Below are 18,120 nucleotides of genomic sequence, written 5' to 3'. Positions count from 1 at the left end.
TATCATATGTGAGACTATCGGAGATACTTTTCCTGTTCTTCACCAGCACTGAGCATGTGTGGGGGCTCATACGCAGGTGTCTGTGTAAATTGCTCAGGCACTGTGGCAGTACATGTAGCCAGCTCAGGGCTCAGTCGCCACCCTGGGAAAGGACAGGGAGACCCACACCTTCCCCCTGAGGCTGCTGAGGGAAGCAGATGAGCGTAGCTTCACATGCTCAGAGCAGGGGTGGTGCACCGGGAGATGTGGACTGGTCCATGCCCCGTGCACCTTGACACACCTACACACAAACATACATGCACCTGCTGAGCAAAACCCAGCCTTGTGCGCCCGGCCCCAGGTACTGCTACCAGGTCATATAGTCTATTTCATTGTAGGATTTGTGCTTGTCTCTTTTCAGATTAAGATGTAACTTGCTCTTGAGTTCTTCTTTAAGAATATTGATCAACCAGATGAACCTGAATCGTAGGTTCCCTGCTGTGAAGTGTCTCCCTTATGGAGAACCTTCTCGTTCCACTGCTCACAGCACCATTCAGGCTCCTTCAGTGGTGGTGTCGTGTCTGTGCCCCAGGGCTGGCCACTCTCTTTGGGTTCATTAGATGTCCCGTCAGACAGGGCTTTCAACCCCAGCACTGTTGAGGTTTGAGGCTGGACAATTCTTTGGATGGAGGTTGTCCTGTGCATTGTAGGGTGGAAAGTAGCATCACTGGCCTCTACTCAGTAGACGTCACTGGCACCAACACTTCCCATCTCTCCTGACCATCAAAACTGTCCCAGACATCAGGAGATATCCCCTAGGGGACAAAGATGCCCCAGTTGAGAGCCACTGCTTTAGACACATCAAAATATTTATCTTTCTGGAAATTTCATAACTGCTCCCAGTGAAGCTAACCTGAGTCTCTTTGGGTTCCCTCTGTACATTTACACAGCCTACCTTGGTACTGACTTTGAATGCATCGGTTGGGGTACCCCCAGCCCATTTGCCAGAGTATGAGAACCCAAGGCAAACCATGGCTTATATTAGTTTTCCCTGGAAACCTTGGTCAGTCTCAGTATTGTTCAACACCAGACCAAAACTCTTACTATGTATAATGTCCCAGGAAAGCTCACCAGTAATGCCCTGATTTAATGAGATACTTAAGTACTGAGAAATTTCTTTTTGAGAATAGTAATACTAAAATGATCTCCTTTGTCCACGGGTGATAGAAAGGGAACCCTTAGAGGGGTGGGAAGTGAAGCCAAACAAAATGGAGAGACACGTATGGGTTGAGGAAATACATAGCCTCACCGTCATCACCACCACCACCATCATCTTCATTACCAAGCAGCATTTATTGAACACTCATGTACGCCAGTGTTGGGTGTTCATAAATGGTTCAGCTCTTCCTACTGTGTTCTTCCTACTGTGTTGCATGGAGAAGGACAATGTAGAAGGAAGAAGAGCAGGCTGGAGGGAGAGAAACACAAAGGACGTGGATCCCGGGAGTCGTAGTCAAAGCTAAGATGTAATCACTAAGCAAATGTGTGCCAGTTGCTGGTTGATCCATAATCAATAGTTACATGATGCACAGACTTTAGGATGGGCACCACCTTTATAGCAATGATTAATAGCTTTCTTTTTCACATGGCCTAAAATGTTTTTCCTTGAAATGGAATTTCATTCATAGTGGACTCAAGAAAGAAAGGAGAGAGGGTAAAGAGGATAGAACCAAAATAGGGAGAGAACGGTCTTTGCCAATATGATTCTATCTTAAGAGATAATTTAGTTTCCATGATTATAAACTTTCATCCTGTTCTGTCAGATAAACAGCTCATATTTCAGAGCATTCTACTTTTCAATTTAGTTATGTTTGTCTACTTTCAGATTCTGTTAGGGACTCTCTTACTCCTGGTGTTTATGACTCATGTCTTAATTGATCACAGGCGATCTGTTCTGTGAGCCCTTACCATGCGAGTGTAGTAGCGCAGCCTTCAAACACCTCGACAGGCTGGAATTTTTAAAATCCTTTTAAACTTTTACTTTCAGAAAGCAAACCAAGGATATTAATAAAGGCTTAACTACATTCATTTCTTTAAGTTTGTAATTTCACTCCTGGTAGTGAGTGCATCATAAGGATAACTCCAAATCTTAGGAAAGCTTTTTTTTTTTTTGTATATTTTATATTTTTACTAGAGTTCTATTTGCCAATGTATAGTATAAAAAGCTTCTGCACAGCAAAAGAAACAAGTCAACAAAACTAAAAGACAACCTACAGAATGGGAGAAGATGTTTGCAAGTTACATATCAGATAAAGGGCTAGTATCCAAGATCTAGAAAGAACTTATTAAACTCAACACCCAAGAAACAAACAATCCAATCATAAAATGAGCAAAAGACATGAACAGAAATTTCACCAAAGAATACGTAGACATGGCCAACAAGCACATGAGAAAATGCTCCGCATCACTGGCCATCAGGGAAATACAAATCAAAACCACAATGAGATACCACCTCACACCAGTGAGAATGGTGAAAATTGACAAGACAGGAAACAACAAATGTTGGAGAGGATGTGGAGAAAAGGGAACCCTCTTGCACTGTTAGTGGGAATGTGAACTGGTACAGCCACTCTTAGGAAAGCTTTTTTGTGCATTTCAATATTACTTATAATAGCAGAAAATTGGAAATGTTCTAAGTGTCCAACAACAAATAAACATATTTTGGTAAATCCATATATAAAGTGATATTATGAAGAGTTTATAATCAGCATGGGAAGTTTTTATATTATTCTGTGAATGGTGAGTATATAAAACCATTATCTGTGTTTTAAAAAAAAAAACAGCTTCAAGAATGTAGTAGAAGAAAATCACAAATGTTAATTGTGTCTTTCTTTGGATAATGGGATTATGGATCATTATTTTGGTCTTTCTACTTTGATGTATTTCCCAAGATTTTCATAATGCAGAGGAAAAATACTGTAGGATAAATTTTAAAGGGATAGAGACAGTAGAGTCAAAATCAAAACTAAGTCAAATTTTATAAGATCATACAAAGTCCTGCACCAAGGCTGTTTTCTTAGACAGTTGATCCTTGACCAACACAGGGATAAGGAGCGCTGACCCCTGAAGGTCATCAAAAAATCCATATATAACTTTTGACTCCCCTCAAAATTAACTAATAATAGCCTGGTGTCAACCAGAAACCTTAGGATGTCATAAACAGTAGATTAACCCGCATTTTTTACATTATATGTATTCCAAACTGTATTCTTACAATAAAGTAAGCTAGAGAAAAGAAAGTGTTATTAAAATCATAAGAGAAAATACATTTACAGTATAGTACCATATTTATTGGAAAAAGACCCACATGTAAGTGGGTATTTCACACCCATGGTGTTCACACCTGTGTCGTTCAAGGTTCAACAGTAATCTGAAATGACATGAAGACACAGACTGGGATCGATGCTGTGGCCCCTGTCAGCTAGATTCAGTATCCTATTTTCAAGGACAGGGTTTGGTGGCACTGCTGCCCCAGTACCTTTCTTCAGAAGGGGTTGGGTGTGCATGATTTTGTGGTAATACCCTGGGATTTCAGGCCACTGCCTCCAGAGCCTGTGTCCTCAGGGCTTTTGCATGAGAGAAATCCATGCTCGGGGAAGGCTGACCCTCAATCCTGTCTTTATCACAGAGGCCATCCTGGCAAAGGTCCACTTATATTATTTCAGTGTGAGGCAGCCTGTATTGGAGATGTTATTGGTGCCATAGTGTTTTTACCAGATGTTGTAGATGGACTGAAGTCATTTGCCCTGGCCCCCTCCGTAGCACCCACCAGAGAAGGACGGGGTCCTCAAATAACCTCATAGAAGGTGTTCAGCCCAACCGTCATTCCCTTCACGCCCCTCTTTGTGTGTCCACAACATGCAGCACCTCTTGCTGCAGTTCAGTACTTCCTGTCTTTATCGCCTGTCCACCTCCCCAGTGAACTTGGAGCTCCATGAGGCCATTCTGCTCACTGATGTACGCAAAGCATGTTGGCCAGCACCTGTGCTTGATGGATCAGGATTTTGAATGGATGAATGAACTGTGGTTGCATTTTGCCCATCTGGGACTCTCTGCTATTAGATCCAGTAGGTCTGAACACTTGCTCTCCCTGTTCTTTGTTATTCCGCAGTTCGAGATGCTCACGGGATCTTTGCCATTCCAGGGGAAGGACAGGAAGGAGACCATGGCCCTCATCCTCAAGTGAGTACAAAACACCTACCCTTGGAGATCCATCCAATACTCGTTAGCACCTTCTGATATCAATACCTTCAGTCATGGAAACCTAGATCATTAAGTAGGCATGAGCAATAACCATAATAAACATTCTGGGCATTTTAATTACAATGGAGAGTGAATGGGATCGCCAGGTGATCCTGACAAGTCTTGCACCACAGATAACATTTTCCATCAGTGAAAATTGCATATGTTGTCCAATGACAGGGATTTTCAATGTGATGATTGATGATGACCTTCACAAACTACAGATTTGAGGGACTGCAGAGAGAACACTAGAGTGGGAGTTCCCTTTCTTTTTCTATCTCTTGACCCCCGTTCGTGTGGGTACCCATGCTCTTCTGCCTGACCTTGGCAGGAATCAAAGTTACCCATGTGACCGAATACAAATTTTCTGTTCAGTTGTCACGAAGAATCATTTACCATGCAAATGGATTTTGCTCTTAGGATCCTAGAAATAAGTCTACACCTAGCGTCTTGCTATAAGCCCTTAAATGTGAGCAGGCTCCATCTAAGCACGATGTCAGAAGGGAGACATCTGGCAGGAGAAAACAGGAGCATTGCTGGGAATGGGGAAGTGGCTGTGGAACAAGTGGATCCCAGCTCCAAATTGAGGTCCCCTGCTGGACGAGGGCATGGAATTCCTGCACCTGAAGGACAAGCCATAAAGCTGCTGGTCCTCACAATCAGCTCTCTCAAATGCTGCAGATGGACAGGTCACTTTTATAAAAGTGAAAGTCTCCTAAAAAGCTTAGGTTTTTGTAAATTACACCATTGTATAAATGAAAGAGAGGAATTAGTGGAGGAAACCTCATAGGATTTGCTCAGTGTCTTCTGGTATCAGATTGCCTTCATTGTGGGTGACATATCTATGGCTACAGTCTGTTATTTTTGCCTTGGTTACCCCTCTTTCTCTTAATTTTAAGGGGGAACAAGATCTTTACTTGCTCCAGGAGTGACTGAACATTTCTGAAGGAGCAGCACCAAACTGTTGCCCCATGGATCCTAAAGCATGATCTGAGGACCCCTGGAGACCTAAGACCTTCCTGGGGGCTTGGAAGCTCCTCCTTTACTAGATTTTTTTTTTTTTGCAGTTATTTGAAGAAGTTAGATTACTGGATTTTTTTTTTCATCATGATAAGTGTCCTCTTTAATCCCCTTTGCTTATTTCCCCCATCTCCCTACCTACCTCCCCTCTGGCAACATCAGTTTGTTCTCTAAAGAGTCCGTTTCTTGGTTTGTCTCTCTCTCTGTTTTTTCTTTGCTCATTTGTTTCATTTCTTAAATTCTACATATGAGTGAGATCATATAGGATTTGTCTTTCTCTGATTGACTTATCTCACTCAGCATAATACTCTCTAGCTCCATTCAAGCCTTTGCAAATGGCAAGATTTCATTCTTTTTATGGCTAAATAATATTCCACTATATATGTACATATATGTATACACTACATCTTTGTCAGCCATTTATCAGTCAATGAACACTTGGGCCCCTTCCATAGTTTGTCTGTTGTGGACATTGCTGCTATAAACATTGGGGTGCATATATCCCTTTGAATGACTGTTTTTGTATTCTTTGGGCAAATACCTGTTAGTATCATTGCTGGATCATAGGGTAGCTCTATTTTTAACTTTCTGAGGACTCCATACTGTTTACTAAGGTGGCTACACCAGTTTGCATTCCCACCAACAGTGTAAGAGGGTTCCCCTTTCTCCACATCCTCCACATCCTTGCCAACACTTGTTGTTTCTTATGTTTTGGGGTTTAGTCTTTCTGACAAGTGTGAGGTGACATCTCATTATAGTTTTGGTTTCTTTCCTTGATGATGAGTGCTGTTGAGCATCTTTTTATGTGTCTGTCCACATCTTGGTGTCTTCTTTGGAGACATGTCTGTTCATGTCTTCTGCCCATTTTTTTCATTGGGTTATTTGTTTGGGGCATGGTGCTTTGTATCTGTTCTTTATATATTTTAGATACTAACCCTTTATCAGATAGTCAGTCACAGATATCTTCTCCAATTCAGTAGGTTGCCTTTCAGTTTTGTTGGTTTTTTCCTTCACTGTGCAGAAGACTTTTATTCTGATGAAGTCTCAATAGTTTACTTTTGCTTTTATTTTCCTTGCCTGAGCAGATGTATCTAGAAAAATGTTGCTGGGGCTGATATAGATGCTCTCTTCAAGGGTTTTGATGGTTTCAGGTCTCACATTTAGGTCTTTCATCCATTCTGAGTTTATTTTTGCATATGGTATAAAAAAATGATCCAGCCTCAATCTTCTGCATGTGGCTGCCCAGTTTTCCCAACACCATTTGTTGCAGAGACTGTCTTTTTCCCATTGGATACTCTTTCCTGCTTTGTTGAAGATTAATTGACCATATAATTGGGGGTTTATTTGTGGGTTTTCTATTCTGTTCCATTGATCTATGTGTCTGTTTTTGTGACAGTACCAGACTATCTTGATCACTACCACTTTGTAATATAACTTGAAATCTGGAATTGTGATGCCTCCAGCTTTGTTCTTTTTCAAGATTGCTTTGGCAATTTGAGGTCTTTTGTGGTTCCACACAAATTTAGGCTTATGTGTTCTAGTTCTGTGAAGTCCCAGATTTTCTTCATAGTATTGCAACAGATTGAACACAGAGGTGAGTAAGAGTATCTGGCTATCGGGGCGCCCGGTGGCTCCATCAGTTGAGTGATGGACTCTTGGTTTCAACTCAGGTCATGATCTCAGGGCCCTGGGATCAAGTCCCACATTGGGCTCCACATTCAGCAGAGTATGCTGAAGTTTCTCTCTCCCTCTCCCCAACCCCTGCGTGTTCTCTCTCTCTCTCTCTCTCTCTCTCTCTCTCTGATAAATAAATCAGTCTTAAAAAAAAAAAAAAAAAAGACATCTGGCTGGCTTTCATCTAACCCAGAAGAGATTCCCAAAATGTAAACAGTAGCACTCTTCAAGCCAAAGCTTTGGTTGTTATTTTAGAAAACAGAGTTCAGTTGCATTAAAAATGTTACTTCTATTAATGGGATTTTTATTATTTATTTTTAATGCTTGTATTATTTTTTAAGCAAATTGTTAAAAAGCTATTATAAAAATGTCTGCCATATAACCCACATAAACAGAAGCTCTTTGATGGCCTAAATAATTTCTAAAGTGCCAAAGAGCCCTAAGACCAAAAAGCTTGAGTGCTGCTGCCCTGGGTCACATTGATTCGATCTGTCTGTCGATGCTGACCAAGCAGGATCCCCAAGTGCCAGAGAAAACTCTGGTTATCCTTGTCATTTCACACTACAACTGTGCTTTTCAGAGCCAAGCTGGGCATGCCGCAGTTCCTCAGCATGGAAGCCCAGAGTCTGCTGAGAGCCCTCTTCAAACGGAACCCGTGCAACCGACTTGGTAAGAGCCCGACACCCCAGGGACTGCAGGCGCTGCTTCCCCACCCTGCTATGCTTTTGTCTGGCTACACATTTGTCCAAGTTCACTGAAAGCAAAGGTCTTGCCAGGGGTGCAAATACTTCCCATGTCCCAGATATATGGATCCCCAAAACACAGTCCCTGGCAGATATTTTAAGCTATTTTCTGAAAGTCACTATTTTTACACAAAATGGTAACACTTTTTTCTACTCATTTTACTTGCCTTTTAGAACCCCACAAACTAAGGACAAAACAGCTGAAAGCTGCTTCTTATTTAATCCCTCTTTAGTTAATAAATGTCAACCTGTTTTAAAATCAAGATTTACATGAATGTTAACTAAGTACTAACCCATTTTCAGAATAATTCTTTACAAAAGGTTTCCCTTAGATGCTTTTCAGTGGTGCTTCTCCCACAAATGAAGTGTTGTATAGACTTTCTCCAGGTCACACAGCTGCTGAATCGCCCTTGTCCATGCGTGGGTTTTCATTCCTCATTGTCACGGGCGCTGGTGTGCGTGCCCAGTGTAGTGACGCGAGACCACTGACGAGGTAGATCCCTCAGGGCGGGAGCAGGTGCCCCACATGGTGCCAGCTGCGTGCGGAGCTGGAGGGCAATGAGATAAGGCTCCGTCTTTCTGCCCACATGGCAGCAAACACTAGAGAGCAGAGTGGAATAGGTGGGCCCTCCTATTCCCTGCCGTCCTCCAGAGAGCAGATGGTGCAACATTTTAGCACTTTGGCAAAACCCATCAACACTTTAAACTGTATACAACTCTCTACCAAGAAATTTTACTTCCAGAAGGCTATCCAGTGCATAAGTTACATGTATAAAAAATGCTTATTGATAATCTCTCTTTTTTTTGCGAAGACCTGGAAATAAGGTAAATGTCGATCAGTAAGGACACCATTAGGTAAATTATGGCACATCCATACCAGGCCTAAGGGCAGCCATTTAGATGGGGATAAATGGGGGGGGGGCACCTGGTTGGCTTAGTCATTGAAGCATCTGCTTTTGGATCAGGTCATGATCCCGGGGTCCTGGGATGGAGCCCCAAGGTCGGGCTCCCTGCTCAGCAGACAGTTTGCTTCTTCCTCTGCCCCTCCCCACCCAATCGCCCATTCATGCTCACTCTGTCTCATACACGTTCTCTCAAATAAATAAATAAATAAATAAATCTTTTAAGAAATAGAAATAAATAAATGGGACAAGCTGTCACCAGGTGTCTCCACCAGGGCACAGGGGACATCTCGGCTGGGTAATTCTTTCTTGCAGAAGACTGTCTCGTGCCATAGGATATTTGGCAGCAACCCTGCCTTCTCCCTAGATGCCTCCCTCCCCAAGCCATAGCAAGCCGAGCTATGTCTAGAGTTGCCCCTGGGAACAGTTCCCCCCCACCGCTCACCCCTACTAGACCCACTGCTCTGTCAACGCTGGCTGGAAAGATGCCCAGGATCTATCTAGTTGCATAGATGAGTTGCTGCAGAGTCTAAACGCATCCCGTGGGGGGACCTGTACCCATTTTAAAACACAGTAGGTGTCTGCAAGCAAGTATGGGGAGCCCCACATGAACCCAGCCCCTGACACCCACCTGGCACAGGCCCCAGATGGTGACTGCCAAAATGACCATCATCAAATGACTTTGATTAAAGACCCGCCAGCATGATAATTGCACACATCTTAAGGGGCGCCCCTAACAGAGCCCCAGAGGTCAGACGCTAAGGGCAGGCACTCCTCACTCTGCCAAAGGCCCTCTCAGGACAGCAGCTCTGGTCACTGGGCTGCTGAGCCGGCAGGTGCCAGTGGGGATGGCAGAGAGCCTGGAGGTCTGGGAGGGGGTGCATGCCAGGCTCCAGAGCCAGGTTTACACCATGCTGACATGCAGGGGCTGGGGTGGGGTGTATAGGTCTGACTCTCAGTCTTGAGGAACCTTGAGGGCCTCACAGAATTCCCTCTACCTTGTTGTCACTGGGCACCACAGTAAAGTCCCAGATGGGCCCCAAAGACACCAGCCAGGAATCTTGATGAGCCCTCGTTGTCCTGGCTCCATCAGAGAGGCACTGCTCCTATAGATGCCTGCGCCATACCCCTGTGTTAGGAACGCTGCTTGCACGTTCCCTGGCCCTGTGCGCTGTGTGCACCATGTGCACCTCCACACACAAATACCAGCTCCGGAGAGCCTCCTCGAATCGGTGGCTTCCCCATATTCATCCCGGGGCTCCCACAGGCAAGGCCCTCATGTCACCTGTCCTGCGATGGGGAGGGTCACAGGGACAGTGGGAGCACTCGACCCCAGGAACACAGACAGGGAGTAAAGGGCTCCACGTCTGACCCCCATCCTGGAATTGTCTTGTGATTTTGTCAATCCGCTGTCACCTGGCCTGGGGGCCTCCCCAAGATAGCAGACCGTCTCCTTGGTCACTGTGCTTTCTGGGGACAAGGTGCACAGACTTCTTAACTCTTACAGTGCATTTTAAGACCTGGAACCAAGCAGTAAACATGTCCCTCGGCTCAGTGTGTTCAACGTCACTCCCTTGAATTTATCTCTAAGAGTCACAAAGACCATAACTGTTTTTCTATTTCTGATCTGACTCTCCTCATCATGAATTAATTGATAACCTTTCGTTAATGTCTCTGTCTCTGTGGAAGTGGCCCAGAAATAATCCCTCCCTGTCCAAGGCCAGCCTGTAGTGCAGCTTGGCAGGTCTTAACCCACAGAGCACCTGCCTCAGAGCCTGGAGTGCACAGAAACATCACTGCAGGTCATTTCTACCCCTTTACGAGCCCCCTCTCCTTCTCCCCCCTTCCCCCACCAAGCCCACAATGGCAGAGTCCCTGTCTTGTTTTGTCAGTCTTCCAGATGCCGGGTTCCAATACCTGGACGCCCCTGTATTTCATTCTGTGACTCCTTCCCAAGTGCTATACCCCCAGCCAGCCTGGGCACAGCCTCTCTGCACAGCCCTGGAGGCAGGCGGGAGGTCAGCTCTCCTGCTCCTCTGCCCCATCGGTTCTTTAACCAACCAGCTGAACAGCTCACTTCTCTTCCCGGGCCTCGGTCCCCCTGGGGAGGACGGTAGTGTGCATGGTGCACTGCACTAAGAAAATCATTATCTCATCAAAATCTGCACAACAGTGCTTCAAGGTAGGGAAAAGGAGACACTTAGATTTGCTTATGAGAGAGGGGTGTCCATAAGAATTACTCGTAGTTGCAAAGTACAGAAGGCCTAAGCAACTTAAAATGATTTTACCCAATGATTTAATTCTTCAAAGTGCAATTTAGTTTTCTTGCAGTAACAAGTCATATGGCCATAGAGGGTTGTAAGCGTTGGCTCGGCAACCGAACTATAGTTATCAAAAGCCCAGGTCTGCTTATCTTTTTATTACCACCCTTAGTACATTGCCTTTTCATCTTCATGAGTGGTGCCTTGTGATCACAAAGTGGCTGCCACAGCTCCAGGCGTCACATTCAGTTGAAAGGAGGAAATGGATGAGGGCAGCTGCATCTGTCCCTTTTCTCAGGAAGGCAACGCTGGGACTTCTCTTTACTTCTTGCTAAGTAGAAACTGTCACTTGGCGCTTCTAACTAAAAGGAATGTGGGAAAATAAGTATTAGGATAGAAGGAATAGGAGATTGGGAATGGTTGTCTTATTAGCCAACCTCCAGGGTCAGCTGCGGGAGGTATTCGATAAAGGGTGAGCCAACCTGAGGGAGGGTCTGTGCCTGGTCGACCTTTCCCCAACTCCTCAAACCCTATTTCTCACTCCTTTCAGCAGATCTTAGGGACCCATTAGTTAGGAAGGAGAGGGACTGTATGGTATGTAATCTAGAAATAATACACATGCATATGGGGCTCCCCAGTGCTTCCTAGGCTCTGGCTCTGGTGACACAGTGGAGCAAAACCATGGTCCTCGCTCTCACAGGGCCTTTAGCACAGCAGAAGATGCCAGCATTAGCCAAGGAAGTGGCAAGTAGAGAGGTATAAGGTGGAGCTCACCGGAAGGAGAGAGAGCTTTGCAGGAATGTGGACACTGGCAAGTGTGCACCGGGGAAGGGGAGCTCGTGAGGAGCCCCAGGTGGCAGCACCAGGCAGAGGGCAGAGGGTCGCAATGCCAGGACCGTATCCCACCTGGCACTTACTTGCTGAAGTGACCTGGAGCAGATGTCTGCACCTCTCTGGGCCACTTTCCCTATCCGTGGATTGAGGGTGATGGCAATACCTCCTTCACAGTGTGGTTGGAAAAACCTAAAGAGCTAGAACAGTGCGTGACACACAGGACACGCTTTAATGTGTCTGACAAATCCATGAAAAGCAGAGATCACCGGAGCCCCAAGATCCATGGTAGGGGATCGTGTCTACACCTCTTGGCTGCACTGCTTCCTACTAACTGGACCATTGTTCTCTCCTGCTTGGCTGTGGGACAGAACAGAGAAAAGTTATCTGATGCACAAATACCGCTACACTGCGACTCTGGGAAAAACAAAACAGACTATCGTTTTATGGGATGCATTTTAATAGACATTGTTAAACCTTCTCCTGAGATCATTGCAAAAAAGAGTCCGTGTTTGACCTGTGTCTGGAGAGCCCTACGTTCCCTGACAGGAAAGCATCAAGGTGGCCTGCCGGGTCCTGAACTCAATGGGAGGGAGCGCAGGGCCCCTCCACCCACGGGGAAGGGGGACACCAGCACAGTCGCCCTCCAAGGCCCTGTCCAGGGTGCTCCACCAGGAACCTTGCCCACGGCTGAAACTTCTCTTTCGGTGCCGAGTTTGTGCTGCAAAGGTCTGTGCAGTCCCTGCCCTGTCGTTCTCGGACGGAGATCTGGGCACGTGGTGAATTGTGACTGTGCGAGCACGTGTGAAAATCACAGGCTGGCGAGGGGAGCAGACGTGGCACCTCCTCCCCGTCCCCGGTTCCCTCTCAGCGGAGCCCCGGCCGCCACTTGTTCCCTGCCGGGGGGAGCCTGGCTGCGGGTCCTACCCCACCAGATGTCCCCGCGGGGACCTAGACTCAGAACAGAGGAATGAAGACATCGGACCCATCCGTTGGCTGAAACACACACGAGACCAGAAGCGAGTCACACTGGTCTCCTGAGGCGGCTGAAGACTTGTGCCTGGACGTCACTGTCCTTTCAAACACCGGTGCATTAGCTGGAGAGGATTTGTCACCACACACCGCCTGGTGAATGACACTTGGGGAGGAGCCGTATTTCCTCTCCCTCTGCTCTAGAAGAAGGAAATGATTTTCTAAATAATTTATTCTTTTGTCTTAGAATTTAATGTCACAAAAGTCACAGTTCTCTAACCCAAAGTATCATTTTGTTATTTAGTTTAAATCACTGATGAGAGAGGAAGCTGGGCTTCTCTCATTAAGTGTATGGGCTTATGTCATCTTAGAAGAGCCTAGCCCAGCAGAACCCCCAGGAGGCATGGCTGTCGGCCCATCTGCGGCCAAAATCTGCCCCTCAGATCATCCCCAAAGGGGGTCCTGCAGCCTCCAGGAGCAGTTGGCCCGCCCTCGGAGGATACACAACAGAAGATGTCCAGACTCAGCATTAAAGAAGAAACTGTAGTTAGGATTATTATTAGTCATACGACTTTCCCTGGGGATGTAACTGAATCTAATTGTCCCCAAATCCTCTGCCATAAGGAGTGAAATCACATTGCATAGATGCATCTTGGTCTGCACAGGCAGTTGGGTCCTTCTGTCCTTTCCATTTGCTGGGAACCTTACCCTTGGCCATCAAATAGTCCCCCGGCCGTTCAGGGGGCTCAGAGGGCATCCCCCTTCCTGCCCCTCACCGCTGCTGATCCTCACACGTAAGCCAGAACCTCTGTCTCTTGAATCCTACCCTGTCGAAGCAACCTGGGCCCCCAGCCCACCCCAGGCACCCTACCCCATGGCCGGCCCGTTGGTGCTGGGAAACAACAAACCCCCTGCACATCCCCCTGCACCCCTCCTGGTGCCTCCCCTCCCACTGAGCCCCCCCGGGAGGCCCACTCCCAGGCTCACACCGACCCCACGTCCCTGCTGCCCCACTGCCTCTGCCCCTGACGCAGGAGTGGAGTTCCCAGCGGGTTCAGCCAAGCCCACTTGCATGCTGGGGGTAAAACAATAAGCTGGAAATGATGAGGGACAAACAGATAAGGGTGACTGCAGCAAAGGGTGAGACGCTCTGTGGCTGTCCCATCCCACTGATGAGCTTCCTGAGCCCACAGAACAAAGTGCCATGGACCATGCGCTTACCCCAGGGGCGTAATGTCTCCAGCTCTGGAGGCCCGGGTCCTGCATCAGGGCATGGGCAGGGTGAGAAGGAAAATCCCGGGCCTCTCTCCCAGCTCCTGGGGGCTGCAGGATCCTCGCTGCTCACAGGCTTCCAGAAGCACCAGCCTCCTCTCTACCTTTACCTTCACTGGCATTCTCCCTGTGTCTGTGTCTGCATCCCAAGTTGCCCCCTTTCCACAAGGATGCCGGTCAGGTTGGGTGGGGGTCCCCTCCTCCCCCGCCCAGGATGCCTTCATCATAACTAGCCATATCTGCGGTGTCCCCACTTACAGATAAGGTCACGTTCTGAGGTTCTGAGGGGTCAGAACACCAGTACAAGAATTTCAGAGGGACACCCTCCAAGGGCAGGTGCACAGAAGTGTACACCTGGAAGAAAGAGCAAAGGTGCCTCTGCTTGACCTCTGACACTTTGCAGATGAAGATGCCGAGGCCCCTCCTCCACCATGGCTTGCAGGAAGGCCCTGCCACGGCCACCAGGTCTAAAGCCAGTGGCACTTCTGCCTCAGTATCCCCCCGAATGTCCTCACTCAAGACTCTGAATCTAGGTCTCTAACCTGCTGCTGACTAGAGGTATTCGCTGCTTGCCAACCGAGCTGTGTACACCTGAGCAGGTGCTGGTGACGCGGGCAGATGGTGCTGGCAGCCTCCAAGGGGAGCTCCAGTCCTCGGCCTCGGGCCTAACAGGCAAACCTGCAAACCGGAAAAGCCAGTCACTGCAGGTGTGCAAGGGCAGGGTGCTGCGGGCAGAAGGTGGGAGGGACAGAGCCATCGGAGCTGGCAGTCCCAGAGGGCGGGGTGCGCAGGGGGAGCAGGCAGTTTCCTGCGTGGCGAGCAGCGAGCTTCCACACTTCACGGACCTCGGGAGTCTTGGAGCGCCACTTGCGTTCATTCCCACTGTGACTTTGTGCGGAGGTACGACAGCTGACGACTCTGAATTAGGCGAAGATACAACTTATTGTACGATGCGACCCTGTGCTAAGTATGTCGGTGGCCCCCAAACAGCTGCTGTTCCCGGGAGGGGGTCAGAGGGCAAAGTTGCAGAAGACAGGCGAGGGGCATGCTGTGATCTCTGTGCCTGAGGGGGGCGCTGGAGGAGGTGGTGCAGGCCAAGCAGGGGCTGCCAGGGCATCCCTGGAGGTGTCCCCCTGAAGGGCGCGGCCAGGGGACAGTCTCACTGTGCTCTAGAGAAAGCCCCTCGGGGCTGGTGTCGCTGGCTGGTTGGTCCACAGAGGCCAACGGGGAGATGGAGGAGGGGGTCAGGCTTGCTCTGAGAGGGAGGCCTGGGGAGATGAGTCCCTGGGCTGGGCCTCCGTGTCCTCATCTCCGCCCTCGAGGTGCCTTCCAGGTGTGACACTCCTCACTCTGAAAGATTCGCAAATCCAGGAGGTCAAGGACAAGCTCGAGCCCCGCCCCCACACCGGCATCTGTGTGCTCAGGCCAGGGTGGCACCCTGGTGAGGTCCGGGCAGAGCCCTCCAGAACCTCAGGGCGCGCCTCTGGGCTCAGGAAGGCCACCAGTGGTGGCTGTTCTTGTGAATGGGTTTGCAGAGCAGGGCAGAGAGTAAACGCCTCTCCAGCGAAGTTGGCCTGCTTTCCAGACCTTCCTGAGGGATGGAAGATTAGGATGGGTGCTAAAAGGGAGGAAACCCATTCTCTAGGGTTTTTCAAAGCTGATAGCTCTCTACCTCATCATCCTTCGTGAGCCTCTGTGTCTTCCTAGAGGACCTTCTAGGAGATTCTCAGACGCCCAGAGGAGTATGTGGCAGAGAAAGGAATGAGGTGCACGCGTCCATGTAAAATAGCACAGCTGTGTAGACCACGTCAGATCCCATCTCAGGCACACCTGTCGGCACGGAGCCACCCACTAGCAGGGCATTTTCTGTGTTTCTTGTTTCTGTTCTACTCCCCAACGTTATTTATTCATGAGAGTCTCCCCAAGACATGCTTTACAGGCTGGTCTCCGAGGTCCCATCCTGGGTCCCATCAGCGGCTGGCCAACCTCTGACAGCTTGGTCAAGAACAAGGCGCTGGTCAGCTCACACCAGCGTCCTCTGAGACACGGCCCAGCAAATGTTTTAAACACCGAACAAATGAAATTTCAAAGGGACAGCAAAATAGTTTCTAGACTGTGAAAAATAATGTGTAGATTGCATGTGAGTGAATAAGACATAAAAAACAGACCTCGTGTTCACCTGCCCAACAGGATAGCCTGGATATTACAGGTGTGCCAGCCGGTGGAGTTCGAGGAAGCAAGGATGGTAACCGAAAGTAAGCGTGTTCTGAACACATGCCAGGAATTGGACATAAGGGTCACCTGGACGGCTCAGATGGGGAAGCATGTGACTCTTGATCTCAGGGTTGTGAGTTCGAGCCCCACGTTGGGAGTAGAGGTCACTTAAAAAAATTAAAATTTAAATTAAAAAAAAAAAGGGGCACCTGGGTGGCTCAGTGGTTGAGTGTCTGCCTTCGGCTCAGGTCGTAATCCTGGGGTCCTGGGATCGAGTCCTGCATCGGGCTCCCCAAAGGGAGCCTGCTTCTCCCTCTGTGTCTCTGCCTCTCTCTTTGTGTCTCTCATGAATAAATAAATAAAATCTTTAAATAGAATTTAAAAAACAAATGATAATACAAATTTAAAAAGAAAAGAATTCTAGATGGATGCCGTGTGGCACCAAAACAACAGAGTGACTACTTCAGAGGCATCTCAGGGGCCCCAGGGATGAAACGTTCCCAACACTGTCTGTGGAACTGAAGAAACAATAGAAATATTAGGGGAAGATACCAAAACTTTTTGAGAGTAAGTTACTGAGAAGGTGGAAGCCCAGTGCTGATGAACCCCACGGTGAAAGTGTTTGCCTTGTCAACGCTGTGAGCAGCAGAAGGCTGGACGCACCGGCGCTGAGCACGGGAGGAGGGCACACTCACCGTGACCCGTGGATGTAAGGAAGGGCCGCCTGGATGAGAGATTACACCCTCACCCCGCGTGCAGGAGTCTGAGACTCGGGTCCACGTGAACACGCCCGTTTGCCGACGGGCCATAGGTGACTACATGTTCCTACTCCCAAGAGTCGACTGTGAGCTCCCAGAGCTACTGCTCCATTGAACTTCTCAACTCATCTTTACCTGGCGTGGAGGACGTCGTGTGAGTCACCTGCCTAAAAAGAGAGAAGTACCCTCCTCTGTCCCCAAAATCTCCACCGGTAAGGATGTGCCCTCACCAGCTCTGTGTGATGGGGACCAATCGCAGCCCTCCGCGTGGGGCAGGGGGAGATCTCCACGGCATCGGGTCAGAGCCCGCAGCACCCAGGTGTGACCCAGGCATCTGCACAAACCCTCCCTGACTTTCCCAGCCCCCAACCCTGCTCAACCCTGCCCGACTGGCTCTGCTGTTCAGTTGACGTAAGAAGGGGTCATGGATACAAAGCGGCCTGCTTGACACGTCTCAGGAGAGGATAAATAAGACTAGATCCAAAACAATGACCGTGCGTGGTGTGTGCACAGGGGACGGTGAGGTAGCCCCGAAGAACCGTGTGCAGAAGAACTTTTCCTTCCGTTTCACATTTTCCTCCTTTTGGAACGAACACCTATAATTTTTAAGCAATAACCCAAGTGTTAATTAATTCACTGTCGACTGTTTGCTGAGGCTTCAAAGCACAAACATGGGATAAAAATCTCACTGCAGCAGAAGAAAGAAGGTGCAGATAAAAATGTGCTGATTGGGTATCCGAGAAAACCCAGCACAGAACTCGGAGTCACACCCAAATCTGTATTTCCGTTTGTGTCTCACTTGGTTCAAATCCCTGCAGACTGTGTATTTGCAAATGACGGATGAAGGTGAAATGCAACGGGTGCAAGATGCAAAGCAGATTCTTCAAAGAAATGTAGCGATGAGTCCCCCTGCAGGTGCCTGCACCCTTGGGCTCGGACGTGTGTGCTCGAAGTGCCCCCCGCCAACCGACCCATAGGGCTTCTGGCAGCCCGGCAGCACTCACCAAAGAAAGAGCTGGGAAGCAGTGCAGATCCGGGGTGGGGTTTCCTTCCTCTTTAATCCTCAGGACCGGGAGGATTTTTGAGTTCAGAGTTCTGGTCTTCATCAAAGGAGATCGGCGATGGGCTGACGGGAGCCAGTGCTGGGGGTCAGAGCGCTGATTTGTTCTGCACGGTTTTCCACAGCAGCCGT

General features: G+C 48.2%; 1 protein-coding gene across 6 annotated transcripts in view; it reads left to right on the top strand.

The window, feature by feature from the left end:
• Positions 1 to 18,120, top strand: part of RPS6KA2 (ribosomal protein S6 kinase A2) — a 350,533-nt gene that overhangs the window by 286,860 nt on the left and 45,553 nt on the right. For all 6 annotated transcript variants that reach the window (XM_041742331.1, XM_041742333.1, XM_041742335.1 and 3 more), the window contains 2 exons: positions 4,151 to 4,221; positions 7,556 to 7,644. In XM_041742331.1, coding sequence (XP_041598265.1) covers positions 4,151 to 4,221; positions 7,556 to 7,644 — 160 coding nt within the window. The remainder of the gene's footprint in view (positions 1 to 4,150; positions 4,222 to 7,555; positions 7,645 to 18,120) is intronic.

The sequence above is a fragment of the Vulpes lagopus genome, chromosome 2, assembly GCF_018345385.1.
Source record: "Vulpes lagopus strain Blue_001 chromosome 2, ASM1834538v1, whole genome shotgun sequence".
Taxonomy (NCBI): domain Eukaryota; kingdom Metazoa; phylum Chordata; class Mammalia; order Carnivora; family Canidae; genus Vulpes; species Vulpes lagopus.
The sequence above is the reverse complement of the archived record's forward strand: the minus strand, read 5'-3'. Positions and strand labels throughout refer to the sequence as shown.